The sequence below is a fragment of the Sceloporus occidentalis genome, unplaced genomic scaffold (genome assembly GCF_023333645.1).
Source record: "Sceloporus occidentalis isolate IW3139 unplaced genomic scaffold, rSceOcc1.0.p SCAF_9, whole genome shotgun sequence".
Taxonomy (NCBI): domain Eukaryota; kingdom Metazoa; phylum Chordata; class Lepidosauria; order Squamata; family Phrynosomatidae; genus Sceloporus; species Sceloporus occidentalis.
In genome coordinates, this window is record NW_028316989.1 from 36,640,297 (window position 1) to 36,656,991 (window position 16,695).

Here is a 16,695-nt window from a genome sequence, read left to right on the forward strand (position 1 = left end):
TTTTTTAATAACTTCTGCTATTTCCATCAATGAGAATGGTCTGTTTAATTCTCTTCTCTGAGCTTCTGTAATTTGTGGGATCTCATTGCTTTCCAAATAATTCTTCATTTTCTTTGTTCTATAGTTTTAATTGTGTTTTACTGTATCAGTGCTATTTGTGTTAAACTGCAATATTCTGTTTTCAGACTGTATCATGTTATTATTAACCATCTTGAATGTGGTTTTATGCAAAAAGGCAGAATATGAATGTAATTGAGCAGATAGTAAAGTAAATAACTTAATTTAACAAGACAAGATATAAGTGAGCTATGCATGCAACTCCTTCACAGTTCTCTTCACAATGTCTTTCACAGCAGCTAGGAGTGTTAACTATGGCTTGTTATTTTATCTGTGATAACATCATCAGAACAACCAAAGATGTGAAGCCAAATTCAAATAATTTTGTATGTTTGTGTGTGTGGTTGCTTCTTCTGAAGTTGTTAGCCATAGTATCTTGGTTGAGAGGTAACAGGAAACTGTATTTAATGGGAAATGTCCTCCTTTGTTTGCCAGTGTGAAGGCGATCTGCCCATGACCAAAACACCTCTTGCACAAAGAAATGATTATTAAAACACTGTAAATGAGGGTTCTTAATGCCTCTTATTTTTCTTACAGGGATCAAGTATACACTGTAAATCTGAATGAAGTTTCAAAGGGAGAAGTTGTTCCAAGCAAGGTAATATTGAAAAGTCAGTTTGAGGTTTGTTTTATTTTTATTTTTTTAAAAGAGAGGTTATCATTCCTCATTAAGAATCCAATATTCTTGTCTTTTTTATTTGTTGGAACAGAAATTAACATGGCGGTCAAAGCAACAGGATAGAGAGAACTGTGCCATGAAGGGAAAACACAAGGTAGGTTTATTCTTTTTTTCAGCAGCAAAAATATTTTAGACATTGTTATTTTAAAAATATTAACCAACATCTTACATCGCAGTCTGTGTTTCATAACTCTACAAATCTGTATCTGCATTGCAGAAACACAATGAAACTCTGTTAATGAATTGTGAAAACTCACTAACTGAACACCAGCAAGAGTGCTCTCATGTGCATTGAGCACACCCATTGTGCTTTGGCTCTTTTTAGCTCATGTCCAGATACACTTTGGGAAGCACCTCAATGCTTGTGGATTGGACAGTGGTGCATCAATCACTCCACTGGCTGCCATTGTGCAACAGATGTCCATACAGTGTTACATTACAACAGCGCCTTGGTGAATATACATGTGGCAAAACAACACAATGCAGTTTTGTACACATCTAAGGCCATTTATGAAGATGTAAATCACAAACAAAATGTCAGACTTTGCCCATAAAATTAATTTAGGATGGAGAAATAACTACTTAATGAGGCAAGAATTTGTATTTTGGTGGGAGAAGTGTAGCAAAAATGTGTTAATGAACTTATCTAGAGGGGATTTATTTCAACTGCACTAGAATGATAAGTAACAGGACTGTCTTCATCATTTAGTATTGTTTCTTATTTAGTTGTTGATAGTCTGTTATGTCAATTTTTAAAAACTCTTATAATTTAAATTACATAAGTCAACCATGCTTGTGAGGAATGACAATGTCATATTAGTCAGGATCTGAGGAGTCATATCAGGCAGGATATGCTAGAGATATCCACATGTGTGTCTTTTACACATAGAAGTCATTTGGGGGGCACTGTGGCATTCCTTTTCTCTCTGTGCATCACCCAAGCAATGTCCTTTCTTTCAAGTTCCAAAGCCTCCCAATACAGCCATTCCATGCTTCATGGTAAGCAGGCAGGATCAGAGAAATGTCTGGCTATCTCCCCATAGCCCAATGCACAATAATGCCATCAACACTGACTCATATAACCACAAGGGTCATCCAGGGGCCTCAGTACTGCTGTCATCATCTCATATCTGCCTGTGGGACGGTAGCCAGATGTTTCTCCAATCCTGTCTGTTTCCACAAAGCATGGAATGACCATGTGGAGTGCTTCTACAGCAAACCGGGTGGTACATGGCTCAGTGTAGTGTAGGTCCACATGCAAATATTTAATAATAATAACAGTAATAATAATAATAATTTGTATTCCACTTTTTCACAAAGGAATCAAAGCAGATTCCAACAGTATAATGAAAACATCAAACAATTAAAAATTACAATTTTAAAACCCCCAAACCCCAACCCTCCCCCCAATCATAAAAACAGTGAGCAACCCATAAAAAGAGATTAAACATCCAAATTTAAAACTGTCCAATAGGAGTACACTAAAATTTCAGGCAGATTAGCGCAAGAAATGAGGGGGGGATGGGGGGGATGGTATCAATCAATTTTGATATTGGGACAATAAGAGGTATCATTAGAGGGGGGGAGGCAATTCTAATGGCTCTAACCTAGTCTAGAAAGGCGTGCCGGAAGAGATCTGTCTAAATAGCCTTTTTAAAGGCTTCCAAGGTGGTAATATGGCGGATCTCATCTGGCAGGTCATTCCAGAACCATTAACTTTATGCTGACAGGATGTTGGACTGAAGCCATAGTAAATTTTTCTGCATTTCTCTGAACCTTTTAGTCAATCTTGCTCTGAAATGTCCTGACTCCCAATTTTGGGAGAAAGTTGGAACATAAATCAAATGCATAAATGGATGATTGAATTAATGAATGAATAAAATTTCTCTTTCATTTTGTTTCAGGATGAATGCCATAATTTTATTAAAGTCTTTGTCCCCAGGAATGATGAGATGGTGTTTGTATGTGGAACTAATGCGTTTAATCCCATGTGCCGCTACTATAGGGTAAGGACCAGTTGCCCAATGAAAAACCAGAAATCCTTGTGCATCAACAGCCTTCTGAATAAGTTGCCAACACTGATGGGAGGCAAGAGACATATCCTCATCTACACAAGAATTATCATTTTTTAATCTTGCTTTTCCTCCCATTAGATGGTGATTACATTGTTTTCTCTCTACCACCACCACCTTTTAACTTAAAATGTGAGTGGTATAAAGACACCCAATTAACTTCACGACTAAGTGGAGATTTTAATCTGGATCTCCCAGGTCCTAATCCAACATTCTAACCAGTACATTGCACTTGACAGTTTTTTTGATGAAACAAGGGTCCTACTGAGATATCTGGAGATGATAACAAGCAGTTAGTGCCTTGTAGAACCATCAGTTGTTTCTTGTGATGAGGTGGTTATTCATGACTGTGACTGGGTCAGGGTCCTTAATTGTAGAATCATGGAATCATAGAGTTGGAAGAGACCACAAGAGCCATCCAGTACAATCCTCTGCCATGCAGGAAATATTCCCTTCCACTGAGGCTTTCAGTTCTGTTGAATCAGACCAAAATCCCATGCCACTCTGTGGTCAACCAGATATATCCACAAAGCCTCAAACAGGACAAGAGAGAGTGACACCCTCCAACTCTTGTTTCCCAGTTGCCTAGAGCCATCACAACTTGTAAACACATACAGTTGTAAGCACTAGCTGCTTTTGCATGAGTTATTTGGAAAATTTGTTCAAATTTGACAAACTGAATGATGATATTTGCAAAGCAACATTGTGCCGGCATCCACCCACATCCACATTAAGCTGGCCTGCAGAGCTCCAAATGACACCAGCAAGCAATTTATTTTTCTTCTCCAGTTGAATACCTTGGAGTATGATGGCGAAGAAATTAGTGGCTTGGCGAGATGCCCATTTGATGCGAGACAAACCAACGTGGCACTCTTTGCTGGTAAAAACATGTTCTGTAATTAATCTTGATGATATATGAAATGGGAAGTGTAGCCAGGAAGATGTTCATGAAGGTTTCAGGGAACTATGACATCACAGAAACCTGATTGCACCTTTTTAAATAATTATATTGAGGTGCCACTCCATGCCACTAAATGTTGATGGACTTCAATTTCTGTCAGCCCCAGCCATATCGAGATCAGCTATGATGGGGGTTGTAGTCTAACATCTAGAGGGGTGCCAGTCCCAATCCATTTTATATGTTACTGTATTTTTAAAAAGTAACCCTCATTTAGAATCTTCAGCCTGTTGTTTTTGAAGTTGATTAACATGATCATAATTGTGAAACAGTTACATTAAATTAATTGAGCACTGTAAAGGAAAGAAACCAGGGCCAGACTTAATCAGCTACTATAATGAGGTATACTAAAGTAAGAGGTATGGACTTCCTTCTCTCCATGCAACCTGTTGTAAAGTAGGTTCTATTGAGAATTACGATCATGGCAGTAGTGTCACAATTATGACTTCAGTAGCCATCATGGATATGGAACAGTTAGCTACTATAACCTTCCCATAACTGTTTCATATTCAGGATAGCTACTTAGTCACGATTTTGTCATTAATGCCCTGATCATAGCTCCCTCTTCCAACCTGCTTTTATGAGGCACCAGCTGCTTGAGGAGAAGAAGATCCATTTGCTGGCATTTGGAGCGTAACATTTCTGTCAGGTTTGGTGTGCTTTGTCTAGTTTCAGTCATTGGTATAAATCCAACTGTAGCTGCTGTAGAATATGACTTCACAGTTCTGTATGTGTTTTGTCTAAGTTTTACCATATAGTTGTGCTTGCTATTGGGGAAAAAGGAGAAAGCTTCTGTTAAATCTGCCCATTGAGAAGCATACCTATTGCTAATTTGCATACCTACCCCCAAACTGACATTATGTTGTTCAAACACATGCTCTTTATACCCATGAAACCTTATTTTTTGACTGATACAATTTCAGAGAATGATGAAGGAACAGCATTCTTTGGTCCCATAGACCAGTGTTTATATAACACACTAATCCAAAGAATATAAAAATTGGCCATCCCGTTAATGGAGGAATGATTGAGATGTGGGAGATGTAACAAAGAAGCAATGATCAGAGGTTACTCTGCCATAATATTAAATCTTAATATCTGTTGTTCACTATTGTTCCACAGATGGCAAACTATATTCTGCAACAGTTGCAGATTTCCTGGCAAGTGATGCTGTTATTTACCGAAGCATGGGGGACGGGTCAGCATTAAGAACAATCAAATATGATTCCAAGTGGATAAAAGGTACCATATGAAAATACTGATACTAATAACTGTTTTGTATAATTACCCCATCATTTTGAATTCTTGTTCCATTTCCCAATAACATTCTTTATGCTAATAAGATTTTCAAAGTATTTACATCTTTAGTCCCTTGTTTTCCATATTTTGATGCTCATGGCATGTTTTCTAAGATTAATTAAAATTGGAAATATGCTTAATTCTTATAGCAGAAAAGGTTTAATTTTACAGTGATGATGGTCATGTCTGCATGGGCCAAATACCATGTTCCCACATCTTTTTTAGCTGCCGCATTGTACTGTTAACTCATGTTCAACTTGTGATCTACTTGGACTCCTAAATCTCTTTCGCATGTAGTTTCGTTCAGCCACATGTTAGCCATCCTATACCTGTGCATTTCATTTTTCTGCCCTAAGTGTAGTACTTTACATTTCTCCGTGTTGAAATTCATTTTGTTAGCTTTGGCCCATCTTTCTACTCTATTCAGGTCATTTTGAGTTTTGATCCTGTCTAAGGTATTAGTTACTCTCCTAATTGGGTGTCATCTGCAATCAGGAGGTGCAGATGCTTCAAGAACTATTCACTGCTATACTTTTAGGTGTTGGCACAGTGATTTCCACATCCTTCTCTTGCCATAGGAGTGGGTGATAGTTGAGATGTAATAATGCAACATTTTGTTTATCCTCTGTAAAGAAAATACTTCAGGTCATCTTCTATTGCTTGCATCTTTCAGAACCTCACTTCCTTCATGCCATTGAGTACGGGAACTTTGTTTATTTCTTCTTTCGAGAGATTGCTGTGGAACATAATAATTTAGGAAAGGTAAGAGAAAATACTGTTATTAGTTATGATCAGCTGCAAAGTCTCAGGATGATTTGTAGAGGACTAAAAAATAGGTTGCTATGAAGTGGCATACCTCCCTTACTTTCTCAAAGCACCAGCTTTAAAAATGTCAATCACATGGGCTTTTTCATATTTTTGACTGCTGGAAAAGGTTGTGGAAACTGCCCTTTTATCAGTCTCACTTGGTGTCAAGAGCAGAAATTCACATGTAGAGGTTCAGCCTTAGATCCAAATGGTACCACACTACACAAACACATATTCTCAAATGAGCATTGAGCACATTTGCTGGGAAGTTTCACCTTCAGCATGTTCAACAAGTGACTCCCTTGAGCTATCCCAGATGGGTGAAATGTGTCAGGAGATTGCAGTATCTGTTGTTGTAAGTCTCAAGGTTTTGTAAATACCCAAACAAAAGTTCTCTTGTTTCAAACTATTTTCTGAGAATTCCTAGTGCAGCTTCAAACAATTGCTACAAACAGCCTCCAAAAATAATAGACTGATGGGGACATGGAAGCAACACCAATTGGCAAAACCCAAGGAGCAATATTTTGAAAATCCATGATTCCTTAGAGTAATCTGTAAGAGATTGGAGAGAAACATTGGGAGACTGCTATGTAGATCAGATCTCTGTCTGTAAGAGCTGCTTCTCACAGATTTTTAAATCAGGCTGGCATTCTCTTCCCCTACAGGCTGTGTATTCCCGTGTGGCCCGCATATGTAAAAATGACATGGGTGGCTCCCAGAGAGTGCTGGAGAAGCACTGGACGTCATTTCTGAAAGCCCGTCTCAACTGTTCTGTTCCAGGGGATTCCTTTTTCTACTTTGATGTGCTTCAGTCTATCACTGACATCATAGAAATCAATGGCATCCCTACTGTCATCGGTGTCTTCACTACCCAACTGAACAGGTGAGAGATGAGTGACCTCAGCATCAAAAAGAAGTTTCTCCAGTTCACCATCGATGCTTAGTCTGGCTCCGCTCTGTCACTTGGCCTTTTGCGACTTCTTCTCTGTGTCTTGTACAGCATCCCCGGTTCAGCAGTGTGTGCCTTTAGCATGGAGGACATTGAGAAAGTTTTCAAAGGAAGATTCAAAGAACAAAAAACTCCAGACTCCGTTTGGACAGCTGTACCTGAAGATAAAGTACCAAGGCCAAGGTATATACAAAAAGAAAAGCTATGTAATCAAAAGTTTTGCCTGTATAGCTGCTTTGGAATCACTTCAATGATATATACCGGGGTAGGCAACCTGCGGCCCGCGGGCCGGATGCGGCCCGGCGACGCCTTGGGACTGGCCCCAGCCCGGTCCTGCCGCCGATTGCCACCGGGGCCTTCGGCGTCTCGTGCGAGGGGCATGCTGGGGCAATTGTCTATAGAAGCCTCAGAAACATGCATTTATCTTAACATTTTTTAAAAAATCAGCAATTTTTTTCGCGTGTCCTCCATTTTTTATTTAAAAAGTGCCCTCCATTTGAAAATTTTGTCCTACATTTGTCCTGGTTTATTTATTTAATTAATTTTTTTTTAAAAAAAATATTTAATTATTTATTTTTTGGCTTTGGCCCCCCAGTTGTCTGAGGGACAGCAACCCGGCCCCCGGCTCAAAAGGGTTGCCTACCCCTGATACAATACATTATGTTGTATATGTTTATTTCTTTATATAAAGTATTTCTGTATTGCTTCCCAGTCTACAAGGGCTCCTGAGATGACGAACACATAAAAACCAATGAAAACAATACAGAGATAAAAATATTTTTGAAACATATTAAAATACTATTTTAAAACTCCTAAAAGCAGACTAAAAACCATCCTAGAATACAATTTTAAAAGAATTAAAACAACAGTTTCAAACACTGAATGCTGTGTGCAACGGTGCAGTTTTAGTTGTCTGGTAGAAGCTTAAAAGAGATGGAACCAGTTTAAATTTCTTAGCGAGTTCCACAGTCAAGGTGCTGCTGCAGGGAGAGCACTGTTATGTATACCTGCCAACCTAAACTTCATGAGATTTTGGGATATATGCAAAAGACCAGCCCACATAGAGCTTCTTACAGTAGTCTAATAGGAGGTACCCAAGGCATGAACCACCCTGGCCAGATCTGCCATCCCCAAGTAAGAGCACCAGCCAAAGCTGGGCAAAGGCACTCGTGGCTACTGCAGTGAGCTGGCTTTCTCAGAGCAGTGCTGGGTCCAAGAGCATCCCCCAAGCAATGAATCTGATGTGAAGTCAAATGAATCTGATCTTTCAGAGGGAGTGCAGCCCCATCCAGAACAGGCTGCAGTCTCAATCCGAGGTTGATTTTCCTACTTACTAGCAGCACTTCTTTCTTGTCTGAATAAAGCCTCAATCTGTTCATGAACATTTGGTCCTTTGCTGCATCTAGACATTAATCCAGCCTCTTGGCAGCAGTTGTATAGAGGAGATAGAGCTGGGTATCATCAGCATATTGATGACACACTGATGATACCCATCCTCAAAGCTCCATATGACTTCTCACAGTAGCTTCATGGAGATGTTGAAAAGTATGGAGGACAGTACTGACCACTGTAGAACCCCTAGTCAAGAAAGAAATGTTTTGAATATATTATTCTATTCATATAATCCCACTTGTTTTTGGTTTGGACATCTCTGGTGCTTTTTCTGATAAGGATGAAGAGGAGCCCTTGGTGAGCACCCTTTGGGTGTCTGTCAAACAACTGCACATTCACATAACAGTAGCATTGTGTAGTCCACATATTACTAGCTTTTTTGCAAGAGTATCAGGAGAGGTCTTGTCAAAGTCCTTACTGAAATCAAGGTTTCCAACATCCAGTACCAAGTGTATAAAAGCTATACAAAGAGAGAGCAAGACAGAGAGAGAGAGATAAGATTAGTCTGGCATGACTTGTTTATAGGCCATGAACAGGATGCCAGCCATAGTACGTATAGAATAATAGCTTCAAATACTTGCAAATGACCCTTAAAACATTTTAGAAGTAATACATAAATGCTACTTGATACACTTAAAAATTAGTAACTTTATCTGTTGGTGCTTATATTGCAAAAATTGGGTTGTTGTGTGATTAACTTCTGAAACATACAGCTTACTGGTAATATTGTTGCTTGAAGCATGTTCAGAGGAGTGCTACTAAAATGATTAAAATTCTGGAAACCATGCCCTATGAGGAGCGACTTAGGGAGCTGGGTGTGTTTAGCCTGGAGAAGAGGAGGTTGAGAGGTAATATGATAGCCTTGTTTGAATAATTGAAGGAATGTCATGTTGAAGATAGGGCAAGCTTGTTTTATGCTGCTTCATAGCAATAGCAAGTACATTTCTATACAGCTTATCAGTGTGCTCAAGCACTCCCTAAGCAGTTTCCAAAGTGTAAGCTAATTGCTCCCAACAATCTGGGTACTCATTTTAGCTACCTTGGAAGAATGCAAGCCTGAGTCGAGCTTGAGCCCTTTTGCTAGTATTGAACTCACAACCTTATGGTTTGTGAGTGGGTGGCTGCAGTACAGGCATTTAACCACTGCGCCACCAGGGACTAGGGGGATTATCACATGGGAGGCTTATCATTGGTAAAAGGTCAGTAAAACATTCCTGAAGCATCCTTGTGTGAAAATCTCCTAAGCTATAGGCCTTGGCCTCTGGGTATTTGGGGGCAGGAACAAGTGAGGATTTGCTACATGGCATTATGGCATTATTATTGCACTTAGCATTTCTACATGGCACATCCTATATGAGAACCAGCTGTACCCTTAGGCAGCCACCTCAGCCAACATACACTGACAGCTACAAGTGTGTGTGTCACCTAAGGTAGCTATCACCACAATTGAAGAAAGATAGTTTGTCTTATGGGCTATTGTAGATGGAGTTGTGTAGGCACTATCTTGTCAGGGAGCAAAAGACCCTAGCCCTATAGATCATATATCAGATGTCTGAGATAAATGACCTGGAATTTTTGAACAAATTGCACAGCCATCAGTTACAGCTAAGTGCGTATTTTTAGTACCTGATCTGAAACTCTTCATCATCCCCCAAATAGACACATTTCGCTCTAACTGATTCTAAGGTCATAACTTTAGAATGACCCTTTGAAAGTTAATTTAACCACATTTATTTTAGAGCAAAGTGGAACTTGAGTGCATGCCTGTATTTTTGATGTAGCTATATTTTATCACAGCATTTGGGTGGACATGTTCTGTTTTCCCAAGATTACCGCACTACACTCTTATAATGCTGCTATAGTTTAGAGAGGGGCATTTTGAATTCTCAGCCAGAAAGCTCTTAGGCTTCACTGAACTACAAGCCTCAGAATGAAACAGGAGGCAGCCAGAGCAGGAAAAGTGGAATAGCAGCACTTATAAGAAGGTAGTGGGGTAATGTGGCCAGAGACATCTTGTTGTCTGGTTGAAAACAGAAGAATGTCAGTGTCAAAGTTATATATGCAGTATTAGCTGTTGTATCTGAATTGATCTTAATAGTGCTGACAGGTCAAAACGATCATCCAAACAGAGTCCATCTTGTATTCTGCTTGATTTAGAATCCATTGTTGATATACTTTTAAAAAGCTGCTTGAACCATTGAGTTCTTTCTGCACTGTTTAGCAATACACTTAGTCATCCTAACTAAATATCTTTGAATTAATATTAAGTTGCCGAGTATCTGCTGGATAAGGTTGCATTTAATCTTTATTTCATGGTACACAGGCCAATTAAAAAACAAATGGATAAAGATTTAGCAAGTAGTATGTTAGTGCCACTGAATGAATAGTTTCTGTTTTTAGGAAGGAGTCTATTAGGGGATTATCAAATGGAGGCTTGCCATCCTTAGCCAGCAAAATACTGCAGAAGTGTGAAGGTGTGATAGCTGTTTGTGCTTCTGAAGCATCACTGAAGCATCCCCTCCTCTGCCATCTGCAAAGCGTTCATGGGGCAGTCATTTCTTCATAATGGAAGTACCCGTTATTGAAGAAATGGCTGCTCTGTGAATGCTTTGACAACGAGAGAGGAGAGGGGATGCTTCAGTGATGCTTCAGAAGCACAGCCGGCTATCACACCTTAGTACTTCTGGAAGATTATGCCAGCGATTTAACCACAGTAAGCCTCAGGTGTGATCATCCACTTAGGCAATGAATTAAGCCATCTAAGTCCAGCTAGCTTGGTTTCCCCTATTTTGCTGACCTGGTTCTGTTAAGGTATTTTGAACTCTAGCTGCCATCAGTCCAAGTAAGTATGGACAATAGTAAAAGATGATGGGTATTATACTTCAAGACGTTCCCAGGCTGGGGAAAGCCGATTTATACTAGCAGCAGCTCTTGAAGAATTCGAGCAGGGGCCTTTTCCAGCACTAGATAGAGCTATTGGAGACTGAACCTAAGACTTTCTGTGGGCAAAGTACCATATATACTTGACTATAAGTTGACCTCATGTCTAAGCTGAGGGCAAGTTTTAGGGCCAAAATTATGGACCCATGGATAAGTCGAGGCATGTAACAAAGGATTAAAAGGATGAAGCAAAGAAAAACAATGCCAAAGAACTTACAGAATTCCAGCAGACATAACTCAAGGCTGGATGGATAAGAAAAGAGAGGACAGTCAGTGCTTTCAGGACAGATAACACTCTTGCCTTTCACCAGGGGATAGTTTCTATTTTTTAGTAAGAGTTAAAGTACAATATTTACATTGACCCCTGGATAAGTTGACTAAGGTTTGTTGGGTCAATTTTTTGTCTTAAATTTCTAGACTTATACATGAGTATATACAGTATGTGTTGTATCCCCCTATGTTTGGCCCTTATCTTAAGATGACTGCTTTGGGCAAACAATTAAGTCTTCATTAAGCTGAAACAATAATTGGAAATTAGAAATGTTGGGATTTGACCTCAGGATCTTATGCCTGCAAAACATGTGGTCTATCCGTGAGATAGCCTTCACTCTGTTTTTATTGGAGGTTTTGCATTGATAATGTCAGTATAGAGGCAGTATAACAAATCACAGTTTGGGCATACATACCATGATTTTATAATGCATTTGCCATGTCCTTGGGCTAAACCAAAAGGGTTTTTCCTTTGGACCTTGAATGTATTTCAAGAGAGGTGAGAATGGCTCCCATTTTGTTCTCCTTCCACCAGCATCTGTACACCTTTGTATTCTGTCAGGCTTTTGACTGTGATGGGCTTTTATGGTGTATTTAGCTGTACTGCTTTTTAAAATGGTATGCTGCCTTGAGTCCCAATTTTGAGAGAAAAGTAGGTAATAAATAAATATAAAAGTAGTATCAGTAGGAGGAGGAGTTGTGTATAAAAAGGTGTGGTATTTTGGCAGTTTTTAATATTGTCTTTCAGTGAATGCTAATTAGTTTAAACTCTATAGATTTTGTGTATATGTGTACAGTATGTGCTTGGCTCATGTTTTGTGTGATTTTTAATCTGTACTAGTTTCAATAATTTGTGAACCACCTTGAGTTATATTATCAGGGGGGAAAGGTGGGATATAAATGAATAAGGCTGCTATCTTCATCACCACCACCATCATTTCCCCTTTCCCTTGTCCATTTTGCCTTGTTCTTTCAGAGTTTTTGCCCTTTGCTTTAACATCAAAACAAAACAAAACAAAAACAGGAAAAATGTTGCTTTCATTCCAGACCTGGCTGCTGTGCCAAACATGGCCTAGCAGAGGCTTACAAAACCTCCATTGATTTCCCAGATGAAACCCTCTCTTTCATCAAATCCCATCCTTTGATGGATTCTGCTGTTCCATCCGTCACTGAGGAGCCTTGGTTCACAAAGACAAGGGTCAGGTAAGGAGGAGACATGAAGCCTGGCTGACACATGCCTGAAACTGAGTATGATCCCAGGTACAATGGGCAAGCAGTTTGGGGGGTTTTCCACGAGATCACAGAAGACATAACCGAAGCTGTGTTTTTGCCATTGTGTGGCCCGGTACAGACTGTGCAGCAGCCTGGGACCAAAATTAGGACTTGGGAGTGCGGAGTATCCACATGCTCCTGAGCCCTAGTGTGCAATGGCGGTGCCATCATGGCACACCCCCCACCCACATGGGGACCACAATGATGACTCAAGCGCGGTGCAGCATCCGCACATCACGGTGCCGTGCTTGCATCATTGACACATGACTGCACCAATGGTGCACTCATGGCGGGTTCTTTTTGGTGTGGAGGGATGCCACATGGTTTGGTTGCTGCAACGTTTCTCAGCAGCAAAAACGAGCGCCTCCAGTCTGCCAAGCCCCTATATCTCCTAAAAGAGATGAAGTATTGATTGATTGATTGATTGATTGATTGATTGATTGATTATATCATCCTATCAATGTATATCAGGCTTGGGAACATGTGGTCCTTCAAATGTTGCTCTACTTCATTTCCCATGATGCTTCACCACTCGCCAGGATAGCTAGTGGTGATGGATGATGGGAAATACAGTGTAACAACATCAAGAGGCCCACATGTTCCCCAGAAAGAGGACCACATTGTCCACCCCAATGTAGACAGGGCTTTACAAAGAGCGGGTATGACAGGTCCCTGCTCTAAGGGGCTCAGAATCTTTTTTTTAACCTCCCCTCCCCAAACAACAGAAGAGGGATATGGAGATATGAGTAAGCAAGGAAAATATATGCAATTATTCCTGACCTCCCAAGGTATTTCACTCTCACATTGTTGTCTCTCCAGACAGCAGCTCTTATGGTTGTTGCTCAAATGTGTGCTCACTTATTCATTTTTGACTTTGTGAAAAGTGCTTTGGTTGCTAGTAATACACATAGGGATGAGGTGATAGTATTAAAATAAGGCAGCTTCTCTTATCAATGCACCCTTGCCCACTTCCCTCAAATGGGCCAAAGCAGTGATGTTTCCGCACTGAGTACCTAAGTGAAAGAGACATCTTAATGGGTGTTTCCTAGGAGAAAGCTCTCTGCTCTTTTTGACCATCTCACCCACACTAATAAAATGGTACAGAATGACAAGGTGGGACTGGCAGATACGTAGAGCAACTGTTACATACGATCTCTTGCTCTTGATAGGTATCGGTTGACTGCAGTTGCTGTAGACCGCTCAGCTGGCCCGTATCAGAACTACACAGTCATCTTTGTTGGCTCTGAAGCTGGAATGGTGCTTAAAATTTTGGCAAAGACCAAACCTTTTTCTTTGAACAACAGTGTATTACTGGAAGAGATTGAGGCCTACAATCATGCAAAGTAGGTATTTTCTGGAAACAGGTCCAGACACTTAACAATGCTTGTCTCATTTGAGTCATTTCTGCTCTTTAAGAATTCTCTCCTTCTCATCACAATCTCATTCACCTCCACTTTGTTGGGTGTTTATGCTTGAGCATTTATGCTTGAGCAATCTGAAAATATGTTTGTTTGGACCTTAGGTAGGCAGTATGTATTGACTCCCCTGTATGTTTGCCTGCATGCACATGCCCCACTAAGTCATTGACACTGTTATGATTCCATGGGTATTTTAGCTGCTATTGCTTCTCCGACTTGTCTTTCTCTTTCCCGTCTCTAGCCATAAATAAATGGCTATGTTGTACCAAGAAAGTCATTAATTAAAGATCAATCTAATGAGTGCTAATGAAATAGTGAATAACTTTAGCTAGGCCTTTAGCACTCACATCTTAAAACCATCATTATCTACTAGCCTGGATCATGCAAGTTTGTCTCTGGTGAGGTTTGCATAAATGGTCTTTATATGTTATTAATTTGTTATCTTTATATCCTACCTTTCCTCCAATGAACTGGAAGAATGTGGCTTTTCTCCCTATTTTATCTTCACAACAAAAATAATCCTGCCAGGTGGGATAGCCTAAGAGATCATGAGTAGGCTACGATTACCCTGTAAATTTCATACCTTTGTAGAAACTACAGTCCACCCTCCATATCCCTGGACTTGCCATCTGCGGATTCCAGCTGATGACAAGCCTGTTGGGGGGCAGGGGAGGAGGAGGGGGAGGAATGAGGGGAGAAGAGAAGGAAAAGAAGCTGAGGACAAAGGGGGAAAGTGAGAAAAAGAAAGAGAAACTGGGACATTTTAAAGGCAGGTGAAAAGTGGGACATCAGAGGATTATGTGGGACTGTATATCAAACTGAGACAATTGGAGGGTATGCGGATAGCTGCTTTGGCCATACAGCAAAATACAACAAAATCCAAAGTATGCATCATGATCATCATCAAGCTTACCAAAGGGCACAAAATACATTATGCTAACTTTCAAATTTGACATACCCTGCTTGGGGGTCTGCAGATTGCATATGGGGAAGTCAGGTGGGGAGGGGAATTGATGATCTGCTGGATGATGCTGGACTCTTCCATCAGCCCCAGCCCCAACATGACTAATGCCCAGGGGAAATGGGGTTAATAACCAACAACCTCTGGAGAACCACAGATTCCTCACCCCTCTCTTAACACATTATTTTAAAGAATGTTTATACTGGTTCAGATTCAATGTAAAATCAGAAATGTGAAGCATCTCTTTGGATTAAAAGAGGCCCAACAAAATAATTATTTCAAAATTCCTTCTGCCGAACAGGTGTAATGGAGATGATGAGGAGGACAAGAAAGTCATTTCCCTGCAGCTGGACAAAGAACACCATGCTTTGTTTGTTGCCTTCCCCAGCTGTGTTATTAGAATTCCCCTAAGTCGTTGTGAGCGTCATGGGTCATGCAAAAAGTAAGCCCTCTCCTTCCAAATATGACTGTGCAAATAAGTGCTAGACTTTAGGTTAAAAAGGTTAATTTCTTCACTACTTGTCTTGCTGCAGGACTTGTATTGCCTCCCGGGATCCGTACTGTGGCTGGTTGAATCATGGCACCTGCGGAAGAGTAAAATCTAGCATGCTGTAAGTAGCTGTTCAAAATATTATACACCATCAAGTGTTGCAGATTTAAATATGTTTTACATGCAAACCTGAGCAGGTGTGCTTGGGAGAGGTCATCAGTTGAAATGTATACATCAACTTGGGCACAATCACCCAACTACCAACTAGTTTCAATGCAGAATTTAAATTACTTCTAGAGTCAAGTCATCTTGGATGTGTGTAAACATATGTGTATTTTGCATCCTACCTATCCCCAGTGCAAGAAATAATCTAGTTTACATTATGAATTAAAATAAATTAAAAGTAGCAAACAAAAAGACAAGTAAAAAAGCTAATATATTAAAGCCAAGTACTGAAATAAGACAATTTTAAAACATTTTAAAAAATACAACAAAAAAGAAGTATAGCACCCCCCACTAAGACCCCATAAAAAGAGGCCAAAATAAAGCTGCTTTGGGTCACATTAAAGTTATGCTGTTTAAATAATGCATTTAAAGACTGGAGTATGGCTTTGGTGTGGCTTACGAACTCTTAGGACGCATGCATCATTTAAACAGCATACCTCCAACATGACCCAAAGCAGCTTTATTTTGGCCTCTCTGTATGAGGCCTAAAAGACCCTTCTGCAGCAAACCATTACCAGAGATCCATCTGAATATAATGGTTTTTGCTAAGGACCAAATATCTGTTTTCAAGAATCAAACAATGTGATTTGGTTGCCCATCCGAATGGAGGAAGCGGGGGGAAGCTAGCCTACTTTCGCTTGGGATGGAATTCTATAACTGGCATGCTGCCAGAGTGAAAGCTTTGTACTCTCATGTACTCACCCCTGTAGCCTTTTGGGTTTGTGGGATACATAACTAAGCCTTGGATGATGATCTTCTCTTTTGCGTAGGCTTATGTTTGTGGTCATCTTTCAGATATCCTGATCCCAAGCTATTTAGGACTTTGTCAGTTGAAACCAGCACTTT

The 16,695-nt window shown here is 40.0% G+C and overlaps 1 protein-coding gene across 12 annotated transcripts in view; it reads left to right on the forward strand.

The window, feature by feature from the left end:
* Window positions 1-16,695, forward strand: part of SEMA6D (semaphorin 6D) — a 340,819-nt gene that overhangs the window by 307,003 nt on the left and 17,121 nt on the right. For all 12 annotated transcript variants that reach the window (XM_089538774.1, XM_089538783.1, XM_089538781.1 and 9 more), the window contains 12 exons: window positions 655-715; window positions 828-890; window positions 2,701-2,802; window positions 3,658-3,748; window positions 4,949-5,068; window positions 5,799-5,887; window positions 6,598-6,815; window positions 6,933-7,064; window positions 12,531-12,686; window positions 13,925-14,098; window positions 15,436-15,576; window positions 15,668-15,745. In XM_089538774.1, coding sequence (XP_089394900.1) covers window positions 655-715; window positions 828-890; window positions 2,701-2,802; window positions 3,658-3,748; window positions 4,949-5,068; window positions 5,799-5,887; window positions 6,598-6,815; window positions 6,933-7,064; window positions 12,531-12,686; window positions 13,925-14,098; window positions 15,436-15,576; window positions 15,668-15,745 — 1,425 coding nt within the window. The remainder of the gene's footprint in view (window positions 1-654; window positions 716-827; window positions 891-2,700; window positions 2,803-3,657; window positions 3,749-4,948; window positions 5,069-5,798; window positions 5,888-6,597; window positions 6,816-6,932; window positions 7,065-12,530; window positions 12,687-13,924; window positions 14,099-15,435; window positions 15,577-15,667; window positions 15,746-16,695) is intronic.